The 23,827-nt window shown below is 47.1% G+C and overlaps 1 protein-coding gene across 2 annotated transcripts in view; it reads left to right on the top strand.

The window, feature by feature from the left end:
* The window catches only part of HHAT (hedgehog acyltransferase), a 241,023-nt gene that overhangs the window by 166,081 nt on the left and 51,115 nt on the right, over window positions 1-23,827 (top strand). For both annotated transcript variants that reach the window (XM_037027606.1, XM_037027605.1), the window contains 2 exons: window positions 1,348-1,549; window positions 21,382-21,526. In XM_037027606.1, coding sequence (XP_036883501.1) covers window positions 1,348-1,549; window positions 21,382-21,526 — 347 coding nt within the window. The remainder of the gene's footprint in view (window positions 1-1,347; window positions 1,550-21,381; window positions 21,527-23,827) is intronic.

The following is a 23,827-nucleotide window of genomic DNA, read 5'->3' as shown; positions in this document are numbered from 1 at the left end:
GGTTTTGCACAGAAGAAAGTATTTTCTTTGCTTCACTTATTTTTGAAACGGCTACATGCTTTCTGGTGTGTTTCCGACTGGGGTGTAAGACAGAAGCTTTTTGAAATAAGCCCAGAGGTGCAATGGGGCACATTGACTTGGTTGCCATAGATGCCACCTGGCTCTTCCCCTTCCTAGCTGTGTGTCTTGGTCAAATTTGCTTCCTAGCCTCAGGGTTCTCATCCATAAAGTGGGGCTGTCTAAGCTGATCATGTAATTAATAGATTACAGTAATAATCTGAACTGGGTCATATTTGAAGGTAAAGGAGGGGCGGTTTTTACTTTCATTTTTTTGGCTCACCTATGAAACTGTTCTATTCAAACATGATTTTTGAAACACAATTTCCTACAGAAATTAATGCCCAAACAGGACGAACTGTGAAGGGTACATGCCCAGCTCTCTGGGTCCTACCTCCCCAAGTTGTGAGTTACGTCCACCTCCCGCGGGAGGATACTGATTGGAAGAACGTGGTCCTGCTGGTGTGCGGTCAGACAGCTGTCTCAGCGGTGGGGGGCGTAGCCAGGAATGGCTGCATGTGTGGGGTGGTGATCTGACTGCCTGACGAACACAGAAATTTTCTCTTTCCTTGCGAAGTCACGCCTGCTTCCGGGCAACTTGCCTGGAAAGCGGAGGGACCAGCTCGGCCCCCTCTCTGCACCCAGCTCCTGCCGTTTCAGCAGCTGTGCTTATCCCCTGGGTTTACCATAAACTGGCACGAGTAACGCCCCTTTTTAGTTACAAAGTCTTCTATTAAAAATCATAAGCGTGTAACTCTGTAACGTAACAGTATCATGCTCAAGAACACCATGTGACAATATCAGTGAAATGTTCACATTAAAACTATAAATTATTACACCCATGTTATTACCCTACCAACCACACTCAAGCAGGCGTTACTTCCGCCAGACCCCATAGTTTCAGCTGAAAATACATACCTGCCTTGAACGTCAGCATCCCACGTAGCCAGAGCTTGATTGCCGTTTGGTGACTGGCTTTCTAGGGTCAGACACATCCCTTGTAGGAACTAAATGCGTTACTCTTCACCCCGCCTCTTGTAAGTGCTATTTGTTCTGGTCATGACCCCCCTTTAGCCTTGTGTTCATTTAACCTAAAGCCCTGCATAGGTGAGGACTTGTGTTTTTGCCAACTCCTTACATGGTGGAGAATTCAAGGAGTGCTCTGCATCCTCCTGGAATAGGGAAGGGTCTGCTCCCAGTGATTCTCTGTGTAACAGAAGAATCAAGTCTGGGGACAGACTTGGAGGGACTGCCCTTTGCATGGGTCCTAACAGCCTCTTCTTTCTCTAGGTACGTGTACATCCCAGTGGGCGGGTCCCAGCACGGCCTGCTGGGGGCGCTGTTTTCCACTGCGACGACTTTTGCATTTGTGAGCTACTGGCATGGTGGGCACGACTACCTCTGGTGCTGGGCAGCGCTCAACTGGCTGGGAGTCACTGTGGAGAATGGAGTCCGGAGGCTTGTGGAGACCCCGTGCGTCCAGGACAGCCTGGTGAGCAGGAGCCTTGCTCGTGTGGTAGAGGACAGCTGAGCTGGGGGAACTAGTTTGGGAGCGAAGGCCGTCATCAGATTTAGTGCATCACAGGTCATTCCTGCTAGATGGGTTCAGAACCCCTGTGCTTAGATGTAGGACGGTTAAAAATAACATTCCAATGTAGCTATTTTAAAAGACTTAGTGTTTTAAGCCCTGGCTGGTGTGGCTTAGCGGTTGGAGTGTCCTCCTGTAGCCAAGGGGTGGTGGGTTCGATTTCTGGTCAGGACACACCTAGGTTGTGGTCACACCCCCTGTCCGGGCACATGTGGGAGGCAGCCAATGAATGCTTCTCTCTCCCATTGATGTTTGCTTCTCTCCCTTCCCCTCTCTCTAAAAAGCAAAGAAAAAAGGTTCTTAAGCAAGAACTAAATATATTAGTGGTTTAACTATGAAAGCAATATATGTTTATTATATAAAATTAGAACATTTAGACAAGAATAGAAGAGGAAAATACCTCAGCAGAAAACACTGTTAATTCCCCACTCTTCCAAATACTTTCTGTACACACACACACACACAATTTAAATAAAAAGCTATTATTCCAGAGATATGGTTGTATCCGGACCACCTTTCTATGCCACCAAATCCATTTATAACCACCCTTTTATATGGGCTATAATGCGTTTAGTCTTCTATTGTTAATAACATATTATTCTGATATTTTTGTACATAGCAGTCACATTGAGATGAACATCATAACAGGGATGAATTTTTATGTGTAAGACTTTGTCACCTTTAAGTTGCTGTGATTATTGTTTCACTCTTTCTTCACCACCCAGCAGACGAAGTGTGGGGTGGTTACAGCCCACACCAACAGTGTGCGAGAATGTCTTTGCCAACACAGAGTAGTGCTGGTATTTTAACCTTCGTTACTTTGACAGTTACTGTTACAAGGCTAAGGATTTCAGTTTCCAGTTCTATAGGAACGTGATTTGGAGAATAAACTAATTGATCACTTTGATTTACACATTTAAGTGATTTTAAACTATGAGTAAATGTTATATCACGCAAATGTGTATATGGTACGCCAGAATCTTGTAGGAAATCATCAGTTCCGAATATGAAGCAATATTCTTTTTTTTTTTAAAGATTTTATTTATTTATTTATTTATTTATTTATTTTTAGAGGGGAAGGAGAGAGGAGGAGAAACATCAATGTATGGTTGCCTTTTGTGCGTCCCCTGATGGTAGTTAGCCTGCAAGGAACCGGCCTGCAACCCAGGCATGTGCCCTGACTGGGAATCGAACCGCGATCGTCTGGTTCGCAGGCCCGCGCTCAGTCCACTGAGCTACGCCAGCCAGGGCCTGAAGCAATATTCTGATAGCCCTGAAAACATAGCAAAAAACAATATGCTGGCTTTAGTGTTCGCAGTGGGCAATAAAACACAAGAAATTTAGTGGAAATAATTAATGTGGCTAAATTCCATCAGTATATGCAACTTAAGCAAATACATATTTTTTTTAAAAAACCCTACCAAAATAGAATACAATTGAGTGTTTCATAGTACAAGTGGACAGTTATTTTCATGAAAACTGATGCAAAGTACATAGCAGAGTAACACATCTAAAGGAATGGAAATATACTCATACGTGTTTAAAGATAACTATTTTATTCAGCAGGGTTACCCACCAGCCAGCAGAAAAGAAACATCAGTTATTCTGATAGAAAGTGAGATTTCAGTGGAAGTCATGGCAACACGAAGAAAAACCACAAAGGCTGGTACTGTGAAGGCTTCCATCTTCCCCAAAGCCTGACACCCTCCTCTGAAAGCCAGAGAACTCTTCTCAGCCCAGGCTGAAGCGCTGTGTTCCTTCATGGGAGGTCTCACGTTAACCTTGAACTTCATATTGAGCAGCGCTTTGTAGAGTTTGAGCTAATGGTTGTGTTATTAGCAGATCTTTACAATGTACAATGATGAAGAGTAACCCAAACTGTGCGCTGTGGCCCACGGCTTGTTCGTCTTGGTTAAAACGAATGGAGCCCGGAAGAACACTTGCGGGGCAGGGCGGGGAGCAGTGGGGGGCCTTTCACATCCGCTCTGTCACATTCGAGGACCCTCAGGTGTTCACCCCGCTTGACTTTCTACCCACAAGTTAGGTGCCCAGGAGCATAGTACTTTTTGAATAGGCATTTTTGGTGAAATACATGCCTTGCATGTTGCAAATACGGTGTTTGATTTACATATTTGTTGAACAAGAACATATTTTGTTTTATCAGCTCTCCTTTATCCCGACAGCCTGGTAGTTGGTTGTGGGAGTTTAGACTAGGGTCTCCTTTGGTACCAGGCCAGGATCCCGTTACTGTTTAAATCCCCAGGGGTTCGCTGGGCGTCGAGCAAGCCTCGGTGTTCGGTCAGTGCACAGTGATTGCTTCTCGGCGTCCACCCAAGGGCTCTCCCTCTGTTCCTCTGATTCTCATACAGGTCAGCACAGGTTCTGTTTTCCTTCAGAAAAACAATGGCCGGCCTTCCAAAGGTGCACGACCTTTTGAAAAACCTGTTTCCTCAGTTGAGTTGCCCTCTTTCCCTCTCTTCTCATGGATGCATTTCCTGTTATTTTGTCAGAATCTAACAACAACTTAATGCCTCCTTGGCACCTACGTTCATCTGACTTGAGTGGCCCCAGTTGATCTGACGGTATTTTTACAATGTGGGCTCACTCCCCGTACTCCTTACACACTCTCTCCATGGCATTTATCCCCATCTGGCTTTTAAAGGAAGGTGGAAAGATGTCTGAATAACAAGGATCATTATTCCTCCTTTGCCACGTCTTCGTCATCTTCATCCTCAAGCCCTGGGGCAGACAGCACCGTAGGATCCTAGTTCCTGGAGTCGACACACTGACAGCTGAACACCCACTGAGAGACCAGCCAGAGCTGAGTGTTGCAAATCGCAAGCCCAGGGATGTTCTAGGCAGGGCTGTTTGATTGAACTCTGCTGTAATGGAAATGTCCATGTCCAGTGTAGTCGTCACTGGCCATGCTGAGCTCTTGAGAAACTAGTTTTTCAATCATTTAATTTTAATTAGTTTAAATCCAAGTAGCCCCCATGTGGCTAGTGACTTCCATTTTGCATGGTAAAAGTCTAGAACGTATTTCTTTCCCAGAAAAAAATCAAAAGAATGTGGAGTGTTTGCTTCTGCTATAATTTCGAATGACCTTCATTAATGTGTGGCTGCTGAATCTCCCCACTTGAGTGTCTCTGTCTCTGACTCGGCATGTGGAATTCTGAACTCACCTGCCCTTATTTTCCAAAAGTTCCAACCAGCTCCTTTCCCTCAAGCATTCTCTGTTTCTGCAGATGGCACCATCTTCTCTCTAGTGACTCAAGTTCAAGGTCTTCTTTGCATGCCCCTGTCTTAGTTCTTCCAGTGTGTAACTGTACATTCTACCTTCTAAGTAAATCTTACAATTTTTTGCTTGTTTTTATACCCACTGAGTCACCCTAATCCAACTGTTCCCATTTCTTGCTGGGTCTACCAAGCAGCTTCTAACTAATTGCCTTGCTTCCACTTTGACCTTCTTCAGTCCATTATCCTCATAGTGCCAGGTGATGCTTCTCAAAAAATCCTAACCGTGTTGTCGTCCTTAAGATCCTTAGTGGCATCCTGTTTCCTTAGGACTAAGTCCGCATTATTTAAAACGACCTATGTGAGGCATTGACTGCGCTTGACCTTGCTGCTTCTTCTCACTCTCTCTGCCCCTCCCCCCTGTTCTTCCTTGTGTTCATTTATAGTCATCGGGCCCCTCCCGCCTCAGCTCCCACACACTGGCTCTTCCATCTCCTAGGATGCTCTCTCTCCTTTCCCTGCACCCCGTTCATCCTTCAGATTTCAGCTTGAATGGTACCCTCGCTGGGCGCCCTTCACCGACCCTCCTGAGCCAATCAGGTCTCATCTGACAGCTCCTGTTGTCGTGTTGGCCTCCTTGTCTGTCTTTTCTTCTGCTGTACGTACCTCAGTTGCAGTGGAATATTTTACACAATGACTTGTTTAATCCTTAACTCCATTTCTGAGTAATAAGCCTCATGAAGTAAGAGCTCTGTGTTCTTGACACCGTCACATTGCCTGGCACCAAGTAAGCATGCAGTATGTATTTGCTGAATGAATGGATGGAAATTTCTGGCATCACTGAGGGGACTACGGGGGGAAATAGGCTCACACAGCAGCACGAAGAATGTAGATTGGCTACTGGAACAGCTTAGCAAAGTGAGGCTTGTTAAGCATTATACAGGGAGTTTATTTTATTTTGTAGCAGAATAGATACAGAATGTTACGGCAAAGTGCTATTTAATGCTCAGTGCACAGAATATATATGATGAAGGGAGGGGTAGGGAGAACTTAGCCTTCCTAGTACCCTGCCGCTTCGTGAGAGGGGTGATTATTGGTGTGACTCAGCCGGCAGAGCTCTAGGAAGCTGACAGACGGCATTTTCATAAAGCACCAAGTGGGGTGGACAGAGAGACAAGTTACTGCTGAAGCAACATGCTCTTTCTCTGTACAAGTGCTTCCCAGGGAGCCAGAATTTGTGTGGAGCATTGAAATGTTTTAATAAATGGACATATTCTGAAGCATCAGTAGAGAGACTCTGCTTCTTTCCGATGTTCAGTTCACTCTCCTTTCAAGGAAGGCCTCAAGGCTGCTTGCCAGTTATTCCAATACAGTAAAGAATCTCCGTCTCCAGCTCTTCACCCACTGCCTCCCCTGATTTCAATTCATTGAATAGTATGAATGTGTCTTCCTCCCCCACCTGCCCTCCCTCTTCTTTGCCCCAAGAGTGTTCTGCTAAGCTGATTTATATTCTCTCTGAAGCAGTGAAGTTTCTATTTATAGATTTAATTGAGGCAGCATGTCTCCAGTGACGGTCACGGAGGGCCAGTCTGATGGTTCTGCGAGGGATCCGAAAGAACCCAAAGACCATGGCTCTGTGGTGATGCCATTCAGTCTATCCAGTGTATCGAACAGTTGAAATGCAGGTGCAGAAATCCCGAGAGTTTGAGAGATCAGTCCATTTAAAAGGATCATTGATTGTAAAATGATCAACGTGATCCTAAGTCACCAGCTGGCAAGATACACATTGGCCAACCTGATTAGAGAACTGTTTTGCTGGAGGCCGGTGTCCCCGGCCCTGGCTAACTCGCCAGACAAATGCAAAGCCACCTGCTCTGAGAAGTGTTTGGTGGAGACTCACGCGGCTCAGGATCAGCTATTCCTCTGCCACTTGGACTGACTTCAACAAGTGGAGGTCAGGGCTCACTCTGGACCAGCCGTGTTCTCCAGACCGGAACCCTTCCTAGACTGAGCTCACGTAGGCAGTCAACCTTGTCCTTCATTTTTTATTTGCTCATTTATGAAAAAATTCTTTCAGTGCCCGAAGTGGGAGACAATTTGCAGAGCACTGAGAACTCTGAGCCAAAGACATGGTTCCTCCTGCTAAGTCCCCTCTTCAGCTCCGTCTTTGGTGCCTCGGTGCGGGCGGTGTCCTGAGCTGTCAGCCTGTGAGTGTGGGGTTGATTATGAAAAATCTCTTACATGAACGAGCCTCTTGCCTGGCCTCCTATCAGGATGATCAGCTTTCTAGTGGCTGCTTTGGATGAAAGAGGCAATAAAACCATGGGACAAAATGGACTTGTCTCTATAAACATCAAAAATAATGGCTGGCTTTCCCAGGCATTGCTCAGAAGAAAGGCCCAGGCAGGAGGAAGACATCTGGGCGAATGTGGGTGATATCTGGAGCCATGGGAATGTTTAAAACTTCCTAGAGACAATGCGCAGAAAGGGAAGATAAGGCTGTGGCCGGGGACTGAACCAACATTCAGACATTGGATGGAGAAGGAGGGGCCAGGACGTGGGAGGAAGATCCAGAGGGAATTTCACGGAAACCAAGAAAAAGGCTGTTTTATAGAGGCTGTGGTCAGCGGTATTGATGTTAACGAGGGGTCAAGTAAGGTGAGGTTAAAGATTGGCGGTGTCACCACGTCGGAGAGCTAACAACGGGAGATGGGGCTGTGAGTCATCTTCCCTTTCCCCGAGGAGTGGATGATCTAGTTGGAGAGGCTAGACGTGTGCAGATGAGTGAAGGACTGGGGTGAGGTGCGATGTGCAGAGAGACCAAAATGAGTCGTGGAGGCGGCTGATGTTCACTGGGGGGTGGGGTGGGGTGGGGGTGGTCAGTGTGCGCTGAACTTTCAGGAATGGCTTAGTTAAAGAGCTGGGGCTTGCACAGGACTCTGAAGAATTAAGAGTGGGCTTTGGACCGGTCAGCAGAGAGTAGAAGACAGGCATTCCAGGCCAGCACGCACAGAACCTGCATTATGGATGGAAAAGCCATGACAGATGAGGGAAATGGAGAAAAGGACATTGGAGAGGCCAAATGGGCCCCCATTTAAAGGGATTTGAATGCCAAATTTAGAACTATAGAAATGCAAACCACTTAACCAGAAAGGAGAGCATTAAATTAACGTATTAACCCCACACCTTAAATTAGCCTGTTGTGCCAGCTGGGTAGCACTCAGGAGGCCTCTGGGTCTGGAAAAAGCAAGGCCTGTTGTTATGAGCCCTGTGTTCACAGTGGAGGACGGCCCACTGGCATCCCCTCCAGTGCCTCCCACCCGGAGGATTGTTAATGTCTCTGTGGGGATCTGAATCCCAGCCTTAACCCCTCTGGTCTGAGGTGTAGAATTGTGCAAATAAGTCCACTTTTTAGTTCAAAAATGTTTAATATGGCAAAAGCATTTTCAGAGGTTCTTCTTAACTTTCGATTTCCAAGTCTCCTATCCATTTTCAGTTATTCATGGACCAGCCCGGGCCTGGCCAGCTCTTGGACCTGCTGCCTTTTCAGTTCCTCTCAGCTTAGCCTTGAGCAAGGCAGGGGCCAGGCTCTCGAGTGCACTGTTTGTTCACCCTCTCTGCTCAGTGCACAGCACAGACCCTCACTCTGGTGAGTCGTCACCTGGGAAAAACACTAAGCCAAAGATGAGTGCCATGGCTTCAGTGTAAATGGCTAGACCTGGCTTTTCTAGGTGGCCAGTGGGGTTAGATTCTTCCCCTGAGAGCCCCTGGTTTCTGCTTCTACAGCACAGGTGGGTGGTGGTTATGTTACTGAACAGAGGTCCAAGGGGGGGCAATATTTGGCCCACCCAGGGATGCCAAAAACTGTTACAGAAAACAGAGGCCCCTCCCAAGGACGGTATACTAATACCTACTGGGCTCATCTGTCCATCGCCAGAGGAAAGACATCTCTCAATGCCAGAGATTAGTGAAAAGGAAAGGAAAGGTTTATTTAAAGCGATACAAACCTAAAGTAGTGACCCGATGTCCTCATAAAAATATCAAAGTACTTTAGGACAACCACAGACACCCACAGCGCTTCCTTCTCCCCTACCCTAATTCGGGGTACCGTATCTCAGGAAAAGAGCACATGTCTGTGTTTCAGGCCACTGGCACCATCAGCTGTGTCGCTGTCCAGGCAGGATCTCCAGTTAATCCAAAGTCATGTGGCACCTTCTCATGGTCCACTGGCAAGAGTTCTTCATACCCATTTCTCCAGGCAAAGTCTCTCCTGCTTCCCAGGCCACGCGGCTAAAGGGAGCACCCCAAGGCTGCATGGGCCTCTTCTACCAAAGTGCAGGGGTCCGCACTCCACCAAAAGTGCGTGTCTTTCTTCTTCAGCTGACTGCAGGGATCTCCATTCTGGCAGAGCTGCGTGGTTTTCCCTTTCACCTGGGAAAGAGGGGGTCTGCACTCTGCCAAAACCACGTGGCTCTGTCTTTCACCTCACCAAGAGGGGGTCCTCATTCTGCCCCAAACCGCGTGGCTCTCTCTCCAATGGCTGCTGTGTCTGGGTTTAAATCCCCGTGCCAGTCTTCCTCTGTACCCCTATTTCCGGCTCCTACTACAATCACTTATGCCTGCCAGGACTATTATACCCTCCCAGCTCTACTGGGCTGCCATAGTGAGTCTGGGCAGGTGTGGCCCCATGGTGTGGAGCCAATCAACTCCAAGCTTTCACACAGGCGCTGTAACTCAGGGGACCAGCCCCCAGTTCCATCCTGGGTAGAAGCCACTCCCTTCTCCCTGGCTCACAGCAGGGCCACAGCTATTTAACATACCTATGAAATCAGTTAAAGGTTCTAGATACGTTAAATGACCATTCCAGTGGTTAGCTACAAAACTGTTGCTGTACAAAATAGCTCTCAATGGCCCTGCTCCATTTGTCCCTTCCCCCTGGGGGCGGGGACGCGGTGAGGACACCGCCTCTTAATATTTCCTGGACACCTTGAGCTCTGGACCCCATTCCAAATCCTTTTTCTAGGGCTCCCCTCCTGACTGTGCCCTGTTACAGATACTCTAATCACAGTTTAGTGCCAAGCAGTTTTCCGTAGATGAACTTGAGAAAAAGCAAAATGTCACCATGTACATGCGAAGATTTGGATATGTGTTTCTAAATCGGTGTCTCTTTTCTGCCTAGAAAATTCGATTTGCCATGGGAAGTAGCAGAGCTTAGGTTTCTCGTGCTCCTACTACCAATAAAAGGGTGCAATTCTTCCCAAAATAATGTACATGCACTTAGTGCAAAATACTTTTACATATGTATTTATGTGCAATGTGTATTATGTAAGATGTGGTATGTATATGTGTGTATTTATTTTTTAAAGCTCGGAGAAGCCATAAAAGTGCAGAACTTCCAGAATCTCTCACATTCCTCCCAACCCCTAGAAATAAACGTGGCTTAAAAAAGCACATTGAGCAGCTGCTGGCCTGGTTTGCGCTGAGCGGGCTGGTATCACTGCACTTGTGATCACCAGCCTGCACTGAGACACCCAGTTTATTTAAGGAGGCTCTGACTCCTTCCTCTGCTGTCAGCCCTCTAGTCCCCGCAGTGGGCCACAGTGGGTGCTGCACCAGCCGCTGTCTGTCCCCCTGAGGGTGGCAGGAAAAAGCACGTTCTACAAGGCGCAGGACATCTGTCAAGCTGGCCCTGCTGCTCTTCGAAGTGATACTGTTGAAATAGTTTCACTGTGAGGAAAGATAAAGATGAAGAATAAAGAATACTAGATATACTTAAATTTTATTTTTATTTTAAAATACAAGGACAAAAAGGTATATGGAAGGTTATGCACTAAAGTGTTTGTGGTGCTTAACTCTTACTGGTGGGATTATTTGCGATACGTATTTTCTTGTTTTTGTCCATTTATATATTCAGCCTTCCTTCCCTACAGTGAATGTGTACTGTTGTTTAATCAAAGGTTTTGGAGAGAAAAGAGAACAGGATGGACTCACTGAGGAGGCTTTGCCTGGCTGACCCTGGGTGCTTGATCTTTGTTAGAATTGAAGGTTAGTGTGGTCCCTTCTCGGGAGCAAATATACAGTACCCGTGTGGGGTACCGTAGCTGCCTTCCTTTGCCAAAGATGAAGCTGTACCAGCTACTGCACAAGGATCTTTCACATTGAACCATCCAGCAGCCCTCAGGGCAGGTGTTATTACCTCCACTTACACAGATGAGGAAGCTAGACTGGGGAAGGTGAGGAACTGGTCTGAGAACACATGGTTAGTTCCCTTAGAACGGGAGTCAAACCCAGCTGCACGTGATCTCCTGTAAGTGTCCCTGATTTTGGACTGGGTGAGGTCTTCCTCAATAAACCAATGCACTTAGATCAGACATTCACGTCTCAACTCCTTGCTGCTTGGACTTACCTGACACTGGACTCACTGACGTCACTCACCGAACCCAGGTCTCGGTTCTTGGATAATGTGGCTCCATCAACCTGTCTGTGGGGCAACTCTTCTGAAAAAGTGGCCCAGGGGGAGTGGGAATGTTCACAAAAGCATTGCTACCCTATTATCTCATGTGCTTTTAATAGCACCTTCTAGGTGTTACCATTATCCCTGTTTTACAGTGGAGGAGACTAAAACCCAGACAGCTTAAGAATCGTATGTTCATGGCTCAGAAGTCCAATCTTATTGCAAGGCTTCATTCTGGTGAGTAGGTAGCAGAGCGTCTCCATCCCTCCCCCTGCCGTGTTCTTCTCCCATCGGCAGCAGCTCTCACTTCTTTCACCTGTTCCCGATGTTTACCTCTGTCTTTCTAAATGTAGTCTATCATTTCTCTATTTGTGAATTCTAAATAGTAACAGGAGGTGTTAGCATCTTGGACCTACTTGCTACTTCTCCCCGTAATATAAAAAAATCTCTAATTTTGGTTAAACAAGCACTCAGTATTTATATTATTATCACTATGTTAAGTGTGGCTCACTGCCAAGCCTGTTCATATGCGATACTAATCGCATTTCTTTTCCTAGTCAACTTTTTTATCTCCCTTAGATTAAGGACTGCGATGCCTTTTTTGCTTGATTAGTAGTTTACTGTCACCACTTTTTCCCAATCTCTCCAACAAAACTGAACCCCCGCCCAGAATAGTATTTTCCCTGTGGTCAGACACACGTGGTAATCTGTCAGCTCTTTTGCTTGCCTGGAGACCCTCTCTCGAAGCCCTCCTGGCCTCCCTTCCCATCTGGTTCCTTTCTCTTTGGATCTGCTGTCAGCTGTTGTCCCCATGCGGCTCTTCTCCTCTCTCCTGCGATGCATCCCTGCGTCTTGAGCCCCAGATCTTCTCGTTTTACTCCTCCCTTTGATTTGGTGGAGCACATCCTTTAGTAGCTTCCTTAGAAAAGGACTTTGGTGATAACATTTTAAAGAACTTAATCCATCTTCACGTTCAATCGATTGTCTGAACACTGAACTTTAGGTTAAAAAGTAACTTCTCCTGAAAATTTTGAAACTATTTGTCATATAGTTTTAGCTTTATTGTTGAGAAATTCCATTTTGAGTCTTTGTATGTAATCTGCTTTCCTCTCTAGAAGCTTAATACAAATATCATTGATGTTCTGAAATTTAACTCTACCTGTTGCCTCTCAGTTACAGTCTCCCTTGCAATTATGAAAAAACCCTTCATAGTGGGTGTAGAGAAAAGGAAACTCAGGGTCTCTATGCTCATTACCTGGATTTTTTAAAAAAATTTGCAAAGCTTTTTTAAAAATTTAAAAAAAAATTTATCTTTAGAGGGGGAAGGGAAGGAGAGGGAGAGAAATATCAATGTATGATTGCCTCTTGTGTGTCCCCTGCTGGGAACTGCTGGGAACTGGCCTGCAACCCAGGCATGTGCCCTGACTGGTCATTACCTGGATTTTTAACCAACCTTCCTGATTTTTTCCCATGTGGTTTGTTGTTGCCACCTGTGGTATATGGTTTTTTCAATGGGCGGGCCCCCTAGGGATCTGATGTATGAAGACTTTCTTCTTTGGCATCTAGTATTCAGGTATCTCCGTTCTGCTAATTCCTCCATCTGCTTTCTACCTTACAAAAATGGGTTGACTTTGCTCACCTGCTGTTCGCTTCTCTCCTATTTCTAGCCTGTGGATTTCTACCAGTTCAAATGTTTACTTTCATTTAAAAAACCCATTTTAATGGGTTTTGTGAAGGGACCAGGGATGTCTCATCTTCTGTATTTAACTGGATGTTACTAAAAGAGTTTTCTGTGCTCTCACTTGGTGAATCATTTTGCAATGCTTTACCTGTTTGTCAGTTTTAGGTTTTTAAATAACAGGTTTGTTTAGAGAGCAGGCCTTGCCCTAAGCTGTTGTTTTTATGTTGAACAGCCTATAACTGAGGCCACAGCTGTCACATCCTAGGCTTATTTAATAGCCCCAAGGGACCTCAGTGCTGCCTGGAGAAAGGGACCCCAGTACTGCAAGCGGCCATAACTTGGGTGTGATAGTCATCTGGCTTCCATCTTCCCACCCATTTGCCTTGACTCTTTGTACTCAGGGGAGGTGGCCAGGGACTAAGGTCATTTAGTGGAAAGATTCCTAGATTTCCTTTTTTTTATTGTTTGATTCTTTTTTAAATGATGAAATCATTTATGACCCTATGCTCTTGAAAAAATACAGAGGAAATTGAAATCCTTTAAGACACTCGTTGCCCCAAACCAATGACACCTTGCTCAGTTTCCTCCCCCAAGAGGGAACCGTTGTTAGCAGGTTGGAGTATCCTTCCCATGCATTTACTACTCTGTGTGTGTGTGTGTTTTGAGAAATATATAAATATTCTAACACTTGCACATTTTTTATTCCTCGTGCTATGTTTTGAAGCTGTTTCTATATTCGTGTATGCAGCTCTGCATACTTGGACATGGTGCAGTTATATCGTAATTTGTTTAGCCATTCTTCTACCGTTGGAAACTTAGGTTGCTTCTCACTTGTTTCTTTGGCAAATGCAGCTGCAGTGGAGAGGCCTGCTCATGCCTCCTGTGCGAGTGTTGTTCCACTGGGGCGCGTGTCTCACGTAGACGGGATAGAGGAGCAGTGGGTGGCCTCTGAGCCAAGTCTGGTCTGTTGCCTGTTTTTCTGTGGCCTGCAACTAAGAATGGCTTTTACATTTTACAATCTTTTTGTTCAGTGGCCCATACTTCCCCAGTGAGTTGAAAGCTCCCCTTTAGTACACAGTGAATATCCAAATATACGTGGGTTCATTTGGGGGCTCTAGGCTGCTGTTGCATTGTTCTACTTGATTATTCTTATTTTAAGTGCTGTTTTCTGTTAGTGAGGTGGTATCATTAATAAGGTGGTATCATCTGCATATCTTGTTACTGATATTTCTTCTACCAATTTTCACTTCTCCTTTCTCTGAGTCTAGCTTGTTTTTTTTGTGTGCTATGGTCTGTGTGCAGATTAAACAAATAGGGAGATCAAATACACCCTTGTCTGATAACTTTGCCTATAGGAAACCATTACATCTCTTTTCTGTCCTGACAGTGGCTTTCTGGCCCCAGGACAGCCTCTGCTTTCTTAACTAAGCTGCACAATAAACTACAGAGCAGGCAATTCGTTCATTTAAGTAAAGTTGGCTTTGCCTTCATCACCGTAGGCATTTGATTCTCTCTCGGGAACATGCATTGCTTAGATATCAGTGGCAAGAAGAGACTGGAAAATTTAACTTCATTGACCAGATATTTTTTGGAGCTCTGTACACTTATAAGAAGGAAGCACTGCTTTCTGAGTGCCTTCACACGTTCGCTTGGCTTCGATGTAGGATGAGATGAAACATCAAGGGAGTCAGGAGATTCTGTAACTTATTTAGGGCCAAGAGAGAGACAGGTGTTAGATAACTGTTGAGCACACACAGAGTGTGCATGGATCTCAAGTGATGCAGCTTAAAGAATAAGCCTCCCCATCCCTCAGGAAGGTACCATATTGGTAGGAACACAAGAGAGACAGGTGACTGGTAAAACATACACTTTGAAATGGAAATGACCAAGGTACCTTGAAAAAGGAATCAAGGGAAGCAGTGCCCTGGCAGGTTGCTCCAGAGATGGGACATGGGGGCCCAGGAATGACTGTGGAGTTTGAGTCCCAATCCTGAACATTTCCCTCTGGCCACCCTTCTTTTTCACAACAGCCAGAATTATTTATTTTGTTGTCTTTGGTGTCATCTTTAGGGCCTATGGGGTGCCTCTCCATCCGTTTCCCCCCTTGTCAGGCCCCTGATCATCCTCTCTCACCCTCTGGTTAGCATTTTTAGTAGAAGATGAAAAACTTCAGTGATTATTTGGAAGAACTGTGTCCAGCTGCTCAAACCCACCCAATTTCTGTTTTTAGCATGTCCCCCACTTGAAAGTAAACAGCATCAGGTCCCACTTGCCAAGTCTTTGTCACCATCTCCAGCAGCCCATTTCTCCAGCCCATCTGCTCCCCCAGATGCTCCGCCCAGATGCCCTCCCAGCTCCACCCCATATGCAGCCCCTCCATGGACAAGTATGGGGCCCACTGAGCACAACTACTAGCAGCCCCACTGCACCATCTGCCCACCCCTGGGCTGCTCTGAGCATCATCTCTGACCCAGATTCTGCAGACCGCACCCCCAGGGCCCAGCTTGTTTGCCCCAACCAGTCCTGTGATTTCCAGGGACAGGATGTTGACTGGAAAAGATAGAACAGTTGCTATGGAGATATGAATAAACACACAAACCCTGGATGCAAGCCATGGGCACCTCACAGCAGGAAATTCAAACTAGTTTGACAGAAGTTCAGTTCAGCCCTAAGGTTTACTTTGCTGGGCTACACGCCTCATTTTGGAATCAGTGTCTTAGAGGGAAGCGTACATCCACGGCTAAACCGGCGTCCTCACACCCAACACCCCAGCTCTGTTTCTTGGGGCGGAGATAGTGCACTTGAACAGAGCAAGTAGAGGTCTGCCTCTGCATTTCTGGATGTTCTGAGGGGCTTGTGGTATCCAGGCCCCAAGTCCAGTGCCTGCTCTTGGGGCTGAAGGGGGGGTTATAGCGACATTAATGAGGAGAGAAACTGCCCCGACCCATCATAGAGGACCCGGTCCACACTGGAGAACTGCTCACCCTGCAAGGGCGAAGTGATGCTTCCCAGCCAGCTCCACCTCCCATCCTTCCTCTTTCCTCAGATTCAGGGATGTGGGTGAGGAGGCTTAGAACTGGGGTACATCTTGCCTGAACATGGCTGAGGGCACATGGCTTCTCCTCACGTTTGATGCTGGTGGTGAGGGCGGAGGTGGGATCCACCACTGGGGCCTTGTTTAAGGAGCCCTTTTCCGGTCTCGAGGTGCACTTCCTGGTCCCTAGGGGAAAGGGGACACAGTTCTGGAACTGTGTGAAGGAGGAGGGGACGTTCTGTGCCCCACAGGCCAAATTCTTGATAAAGAATGTGGAAGAAAACTTCTCATCTTCTTTCCAGAGGGCACTATTGCTGTTTCAGGCAGGATAGTTCTGTCACACACATTGTAGTATGTTTATTGTGCCTGGCCCCAGCCCATTAAATGCCATAGTCACCTCTTGGAAATTGCATTGGGACAACCAAAAATGCCCAGCAAATTTCCAGACATCCCCAGGGGTACATGCCTCTTCCACTTTGTGCCATGAGGAGATTGAATTGCCACAGAGCTATTCTCTGGGAAGAGACCATGACCAGCCCAGAGCTCTTTTTACCTTGATATATTCGTGTTCGTGAAAATCAGATTCTGTTTACCAGCCATTGCCTTATCTGATCAAGTTGGTGATTGTTATTTCCATACCTGATGGCTTTTCACTGTACTCTGACCAATTTTCCCATTTAGTTTACATTTCCTCAACGTTTCTCTTACCGAGGGGGTTTTCAAGCAGCTACGCTGTAAGGATGGGTGACTAACATATGGCTAGGCCCCTGCACACGGACAGCCAGCGTCCTAGATGTGAGGGACCACAGGAGGAGCAACGGTAACTGCTTCAGGACTTCAGAGGAGACAGTGAGGGGGGACAGAGGGTTTAAAGTGGGAACTTTGGCCCTACGGCCCTAGAAACTCAGAAAATCCTCTAACTGATGGGGCTGGCCAGGCCAAGAGCACATACCCTTCCAGCCTTGCCCACATGGTGTTTTTTTCCCCCCAGGTCTCCTAAGTATGGAACTTTGCAGTGATTTTCAGTCAGTGTGCCACAACAATTTTTAATACATACAATGCCTGACAATTTAGGCAGGGGCATGGATTTCTTTTCCCTTAGATTGTAAAATAAAAAATGACAACAGTCAACACAGCAATAGCCATCCAGTGAGAATGGGTGTTTTCCATAAATATATAGGTCATGCAATGGAGTTGTATCTTATTGGTCATGTCACATAACAAGGTTGCATCTGATTGGTTAATTCTTGGTACCAGAAATCCTTATATATAAATACAGGCACCTAATTTTTTAAAAAGTCATTTTGGAGCCAAAATGGTTATTATTATTTTTTTTTGTGGAGCAATCAAAATCATGCCTATTTTTTGTTAGATCAGCAAAAAAAGGTTTTTTGGTGTGGCACGGAATTTTAGTATTTACTTTATGTGTGTCATGAGGTGGAAAATGGTTGAAAAATCACTGCTCTAGAGTATTTGTGAACCAATGGCTGAGACCAGATGGTTCCCAAGACAGAAGGAAACCCTAACGTCAAAACTCCTCCCGTCTGGTGTGTCCAGGCAGTCTGAAGCGCAGAGATGGTTGTCGCTGAGACTTGGTGTCCCCTTTACTGTTCATATCACCCTCCTGTGGACTGCCCAGACTGGCGCTCTTTTTCTGCTCTGCTGCTGACTCACAATGAAGGGAGGCAGTGCCCTGCCAAGCGCTCTACTTATTGGCAAGGCCAGTTTTGTCAGTTCAGAGGACAGGGCTTGTGGTGGATCCTGGCTGGCAGAATCTGTGTAAATTGTGCTGCTAGAGAACAAATACACATGGACAACAGAAGTCCTGTGGAGAGAAAGGGACAGCATGGCCACTCTCTGAGAGAGAGAGAGAGGGTGAGAGAGCCCCAGTCCCTGCCTGGACAGACTTTTATTGCTTTTCTGGGTACATTACATGGAGGGTAGTCCTCATTTACTATGTACAGGTTCACCGCAGGGGACTACCTTTTACAGATAACAAAGGGAAAATGTTGCTAATTACTTCAAAGAGAAGGATGTTGCAGGTCAGGGGGAAAAGTGGTTGAACTGGTTACACTCCATACTTGGGAGGTTTGGCACAGACTTTGGGAAGTTACAGTAAGCACTTGCCTCAATTCAGGGTGAGGGAGTTTTAGCAGAATCAAGTCTCATAGCCGTCTAGGTTCAATGCAGGCCTGGTTCCCCCTGGGAAAACCTCTCCGTGGGTTTGGTCCTGCGTTCTACTCGCTCACCACTGGTTTTCCACATGCTCAGCTATATTTCCACGCCATATGAAGCGGTTCCCTACAGCGGCTCTTAGTTAAAATTAGGGGTTCAGATTTTCCTTTTTTCAAATTTTTGTTCAAGTGCAGTTGTCTGCATTCCCCCCCGCCCCACTTTCCCGGACCCCAGCCATTCCCACCTCCCTCCCCTGATCTCAACCCCCACCTTGGTTTTGTCCACGTGTCCTTTATGGTTGTTCCTGAAAACCCTTCCCCCTTTCCCCCTATTATTCCCGCCTACCTCCCCTCTGGTCACTGTCAGTTTGTTCTCTATTTCAGTGTCTCTGGTTATATTTTGCTTGCTTGTATGTTTTGTTGATTAGATTCCACTTATCATATGGTATTTGTCTTTCATCACCTGGCTTATTTCACTTAGCATAATGCTTTCCAGTTCCATCCGTGCTGTTGCAAAGGATAGGAGCTCCTCCTTTCTTTCTGCTGCATAGAATTCCATTGTGTAAATGTACCATAGTTTTTTGATCCAGTCATTTACTGATGGGCACTTAGGTTGGATTTTCTTTATAATCATCTATTTTGTCTCCTATCCACTTCCCCTGGCAAATTATCAAGAATTGCTTATGAACATCTTGATTTCTACTTTTAAGTCTTTCTAGAGTATTAAGTCCAATAGCCTCTGTCTTTAACATTCTTACTTATTTTTTTAAAAAGTAACTCTCCCTAAAAATTGAGTCATAGTCAGTTATTTCAATTTTAGATGGCAGCCCTCCAGTCTCTGAGATGATGCTCCTTCACATTTGCTAGGGTTTTGACTTTTTTTTTACCCTAAGCAGAAAAAAGAATTTATTGACTGATGTTCTTGAGAGAGATATTGGGGAAATCGGAGAATTAATGGAAGACCAACGGGAACCGGGGCCTCGGGTGCTGGAGCGGAGCCCTGTGCCCCCAGCACCGCTCTCCCTCACCTCCTCCCTTCCTCTGCCCTCGACCCTCAGCCCTGTACCACGTAACCTGGCACAGCAGCCCTGCTGAGCAACCCAGTGCAAAGAATGTTCTCCTTTCTCAACATCTCTCAATTAAATACTGATTACTTAATCATTGTAACTATTTTCCATAAAGGGAGAATCACTTTGGCTTAACCGAGCTGTGTGCTTCCTTTGTAACTGATGCTAATGACAGAAAGATCACAAGGGGCCTGGGATTCCCCAAACAGGATGTCAGGTTGGGGGACACCAGTGGAGTGAGAACAGAGTGACAGAGTGTCTGGCTCACTGGGTCCCTTAGAAATCAAACATGTTGTCAGTGTCCCTCTACCTAGGGAGAATCATTTAGACACATTTATGCCGGTTAAGACAATCCATGTTTTCTTGGTTTATTATTAGGGGCTTTTTCCTGCTGTCTCCCTGCTTCTTCTTGTTCTGCCTCCCCAGCTATTGCTAACTGAGTCAGCAATGCCCAGGAAGTAACTTCCTCTGCTCTAAAATGCAGAAACTGATAGACGAACATCTCCTTATTCTCAGAGGTGAAGAGCATGGAGTTGTCCCCATTCCACTTTCATTACCAGTGTTGTCTGAGTCATTATCTATCAGCTGGTCTTGTTTGACAGCATCCCCTGGTGGCCTCTTGGAGCAGGGAGAGAGACTAGGGGTCGTCTTGTCTGGTACAGGACATGTCAGCACCAGGGAAGAGCTTTCCAGAACCATCATGTCCAGGCAGACAGCTCAGTGAGTGCCCACTGCACAGCTTATGCAGGAGAAGGCCACACTCACATCTGGTGGCAGTGAAGCCGTGCTCCAAGGTGATGCCGGAGGAGAGAGCCGTGGGTGGGGGATGTATGGTAGCAGCTGTGTCTGCGCATACAGAACAGATGCTGGGACTAGCAGGAGAGAAAAGGGGCAGTGTCGGGAATTCAATTCTGATTTTTCAGAGGACCCTGACCCAGGCTCACACAATGGCCACAGGTGATCCACAGCAGGGTGTCCAGAAGTCAATAAACCATCTTCTGGAGAATCAGCTCTACCTTAGTCCTTTGGGCCTGCCACGAGTCTGGCTAATTCGGAATTCTGGTTGTAATTGTAGCATAGCTGAAATCAGGATGCAGGTCGCCACCCCAGAGACCTGCAGGTTTCCCAGGGTTATTCAGGAGCTGTCTCTGGACCTTTTCCTTCCTCTCTTTCCTATGTCTTTGGATTAGGCTGAGGCATTTGTCAGAAGCCAGCTGTGTCTGGCTGTTGCACTGTACCTGGTTCTCATTCTAAATACACAGTCGCAAAGGACAGTCCCTGCGATTTCATCACGGGATTCACACACTCCAGACACAGCACTGACCTTGCTCGAGAGGGCCACCACTGTGGTCAATGCTGAGAAATAAAGCCTTTGTTGACTTTATGAAATCCTCAGGATGATGTTAAAAGGGGAGGAAGAAGTGCTGTGAAGACCTGGGCTGGACGGATGAGCAGAATTCTTTACCTCCAGTGCTGGGAAACATCTCCCGGCTCCCGCGCGTGTCGGGTGCTGTGATGGCCGCCATCTGCCGATGCTGCTGCAAGCTTGCTCTCAGTGGGGTGTGTACCCTGACTTCGGATTCCAAGAATGGAGCTGGCTTGTCCTCATCTCCTGCACCCTCCTCATGGGATTCCTCCTAACAGTGGGTCCAAGTTATGGGGTGGCTTCCAGGGTCAAGTAAGCCAGCCCAGGAGATTGCCCGGATCTTGACCTTGTTACATGGAGTTGTGCTTGTTCTCATGGAGAGCAGTTTAAACGGTTCTTGTACCTGTAGATTTGCATGCAGGAAACAGGTAGAGACATTCCAGCTCAATCTTAGCCAGCTTCAGACCTTGTGTTACACGTGACCGAGGGCGCCCCATTTTGGTCAGAGGAAGTAACAACTTGGGGTGCGGTGCTTCTTTCTTTAGACCAGAATGAGCCTGTTGTGGGGTAGAAGTGCGGATACCTGTTTAAAAAACAATTTTAATTCAAATAGCAGTTCAGGCTGTGGGGGAGGCATCCTGGGCCGATGGCCGCCAAGGGCTGGGTGGCGTCCAGACTCACTTTTCCACCCGTGTGATGAGATGCACTCTTGCCTTTGGCCCACAGGTGCAGTTCCTCTCCCCACGGGCTCGCCGGCGATTCCACGCGGCCCTCGCCTCTTGTTCCACCTCCATGCTGATCCTGTCCAACCTGGTGTTTCTTGGGGGCAGCCAAGTGGGGAAAATCTACTGGAACAGGATCTTCATACAAGGTCAGGAGCTGGGCAGTGCTGTTTTCAGCCGGCTTCTTGTTTTCCACGGACACACTTGGTAACTCGGATGGGCAGCAGGGGGGCCTTTGTTGTTCTGTTTATGGTATGTGACCTACAGAAATACCAGCCGGGAACAATTCCCTGAGTTGTGATGTACCTCTTATCTGCAACATGTGAAACTTAGCATCAGAATGTACTATTGTAGCAGGTCTCCCAAACTCTGCCATTCCATTCGGCTAAGTTACCCTTCCGTTGTTTCCATTTGTTTCTAATCTTACTGTCTGTCTAGAGGTCCCAGCCTTCAGTACACTGCCTAACCTTGTTCCATTTACTACTCTGAAAGTCCTGTGAGGCTTATGTCCCAGAAGGCTGTGGGTGCGGCACTAGGGTTTGCCATGGCTCTTTGCAGGGGATGATTTGGTCTGAGCGCTGGGACACCAGCGTGGCCAGCTGACCGCCTGTTTAATGTACACTAAGTGGCTAATCCCAACATCCACAGTCAAGCCAGACCTGCAGCAGGTGACGTGCTAGTGCATGGGAATTATTGGGAAAACGTTGCATTAATAATTGATCATCGTTTATTTAAGGTCACCATTTCCCTGGGGCTAGACTAAGAGTTGCATCACGTCCTTCAGAGAACTGGGGGAAAGGGAAGCACTCACAGCACGCACTACATTAGCCAAGTGCCTGTGTTCTGTTTCCCTGGTCAGTGATGATTTGGGAGGTTTGCCAAGCAGTGGTGACGAGACACTGCGTGCCTAGGCTGTCACGTCCACATGGTGGCAGGCTTGGCTGAGCCAGGCTCCTAGGGCCCAAGAGCACAGCCCATTCTGCTTTCATCTCCTCACTGCAACACTTCTCTTTGATCTTGCTTTCTGGTAGTTCCTGCAGACTGTACTTTTTAGGTGGAGGTTGGGCTTTAATAAAGATGGGAAATAATGGGGTGCAGAGCATCTAAAGATAAAAAATGCTCCTAGAGGTGGGTGACAGTGTCTTACTTATCCTGCGTCCCACCATCCGTAGCACCGAGCACGGCGCTGAGAAGGCTGTGGCTCGGGGAACAGGCGGACTCCCGGTTTGCTGGTCACATGAGCACAAAGGCTCTGCTTTGTGCTTCAGCAAAGCAAATGGATTGGGTGTTTGCAACTTGAAAGGCACTGAGAGGACAGGGGTGGGACAAGAGGCACATGCCAATGTGGGACCCAAACAGAAGCATGTGGATAGAGTCAGGTAATTGCTATGCCAGGCGCTGGAGTAAGCGGCGAGAGTCCCAGGCTGGAGTGGCTGACCTTCCTGCGAAGTTGGACTTCCCAGGGGAGGTGAGGTGGCATTGGAGTTGGAGTTTTGAGCACAATAAGTAGGAACTTGCCAGGAAGAGAAGGCAGCATATGGGTTATTTAACACTCGCTGCTATGTCAGATAATTCCAAACTCACAGTAATTTTTCCCCATAGAAGTTTTTCCTTCTCGTATTTCAATGAGTCCCAGTGGCTTTTGCTAAGCAGTGACTCCTGGGCCTAGGAGGTTTCCCTTTTGATCACCCACTGCCTTGTCCAGGCATCATGGAGGGGAAGAGAGGTGGGGGTGGTGCACAGGAACTAGATATCCCACAGGGTGACACGCAGCATTTCTGCTCACATTCCATTGGCTAGACCCAGTCACATGACCCAGCCACGTGCAGGGCAGCAGGAGTGGGAAAGAACACAGGTATTAGTGGCCTGACTCAGCGGGTACCTAAGGCAACCAGCTGGAGGTGCCCCAGAGGCAGTTGAAAATATAAGTTGGAGTGGGGAAGAGGACTGCAGAAATGACAGAGGTGTGAGGGTCGAGGACATAAAGGTGGCAGGCACGGCCATGGGAGCGGACACTAGTAAGACGGGAAGCGTGCACGGGGTGAGAAGAGAGTGGGCTGGGAGGTGGAGCCTGCGGGGCTGGCATTTAAAGAGCAGAGAGAAGGACGCCAGCTGTATAATGTCCTTTCTGCTTCTCAGAGCTGGAAGCTCACTGCCATTTGCCGTGCACCCCGTGGCGCCGACATCAGTTACACGGGCTCAGGGCTCTGCTGCCACAGTGTGGGTCCCAGTCGGGTCTATGCTCAGATCTAGTTGAGTCCTCCTTGCTGTCAGGTGCCTGATTCTCCAGGTGCTGGGGTCCCGGGGACTGATTCTCTGAGTGTGGCGAGCTCTGTGGATAGTTTCAGTCCGGGTTCTGAGCCACTGGAGCTCAACTTGGCATTTTCTATGTCAAAAATTCTGCAGTCGGCCTGGTGCTGTCTCTGATGGTCTGCCCCGTGGCAGAGTCA

Source organism: Sturnira hondurensis, unplaced genomic scaffold, assembly GCF_014824575.4.
Source record: "Sturnira hondurensis isolate 20B ecotype Veracruz unplaced genomic scaffold, ASM1482457v3 Scaffold0019216, whole genome shotgun sequence".
Taxonomy (NCBI): Eukaryota; Metazoa; Chordata; class Mammalia; order Chiroptera; family Phyllostomidae; genus Sturnira; species Sturnira hondurensis.
This window is presented reverse-complemented; position numbering and strand designations above follow the sequence as displayed.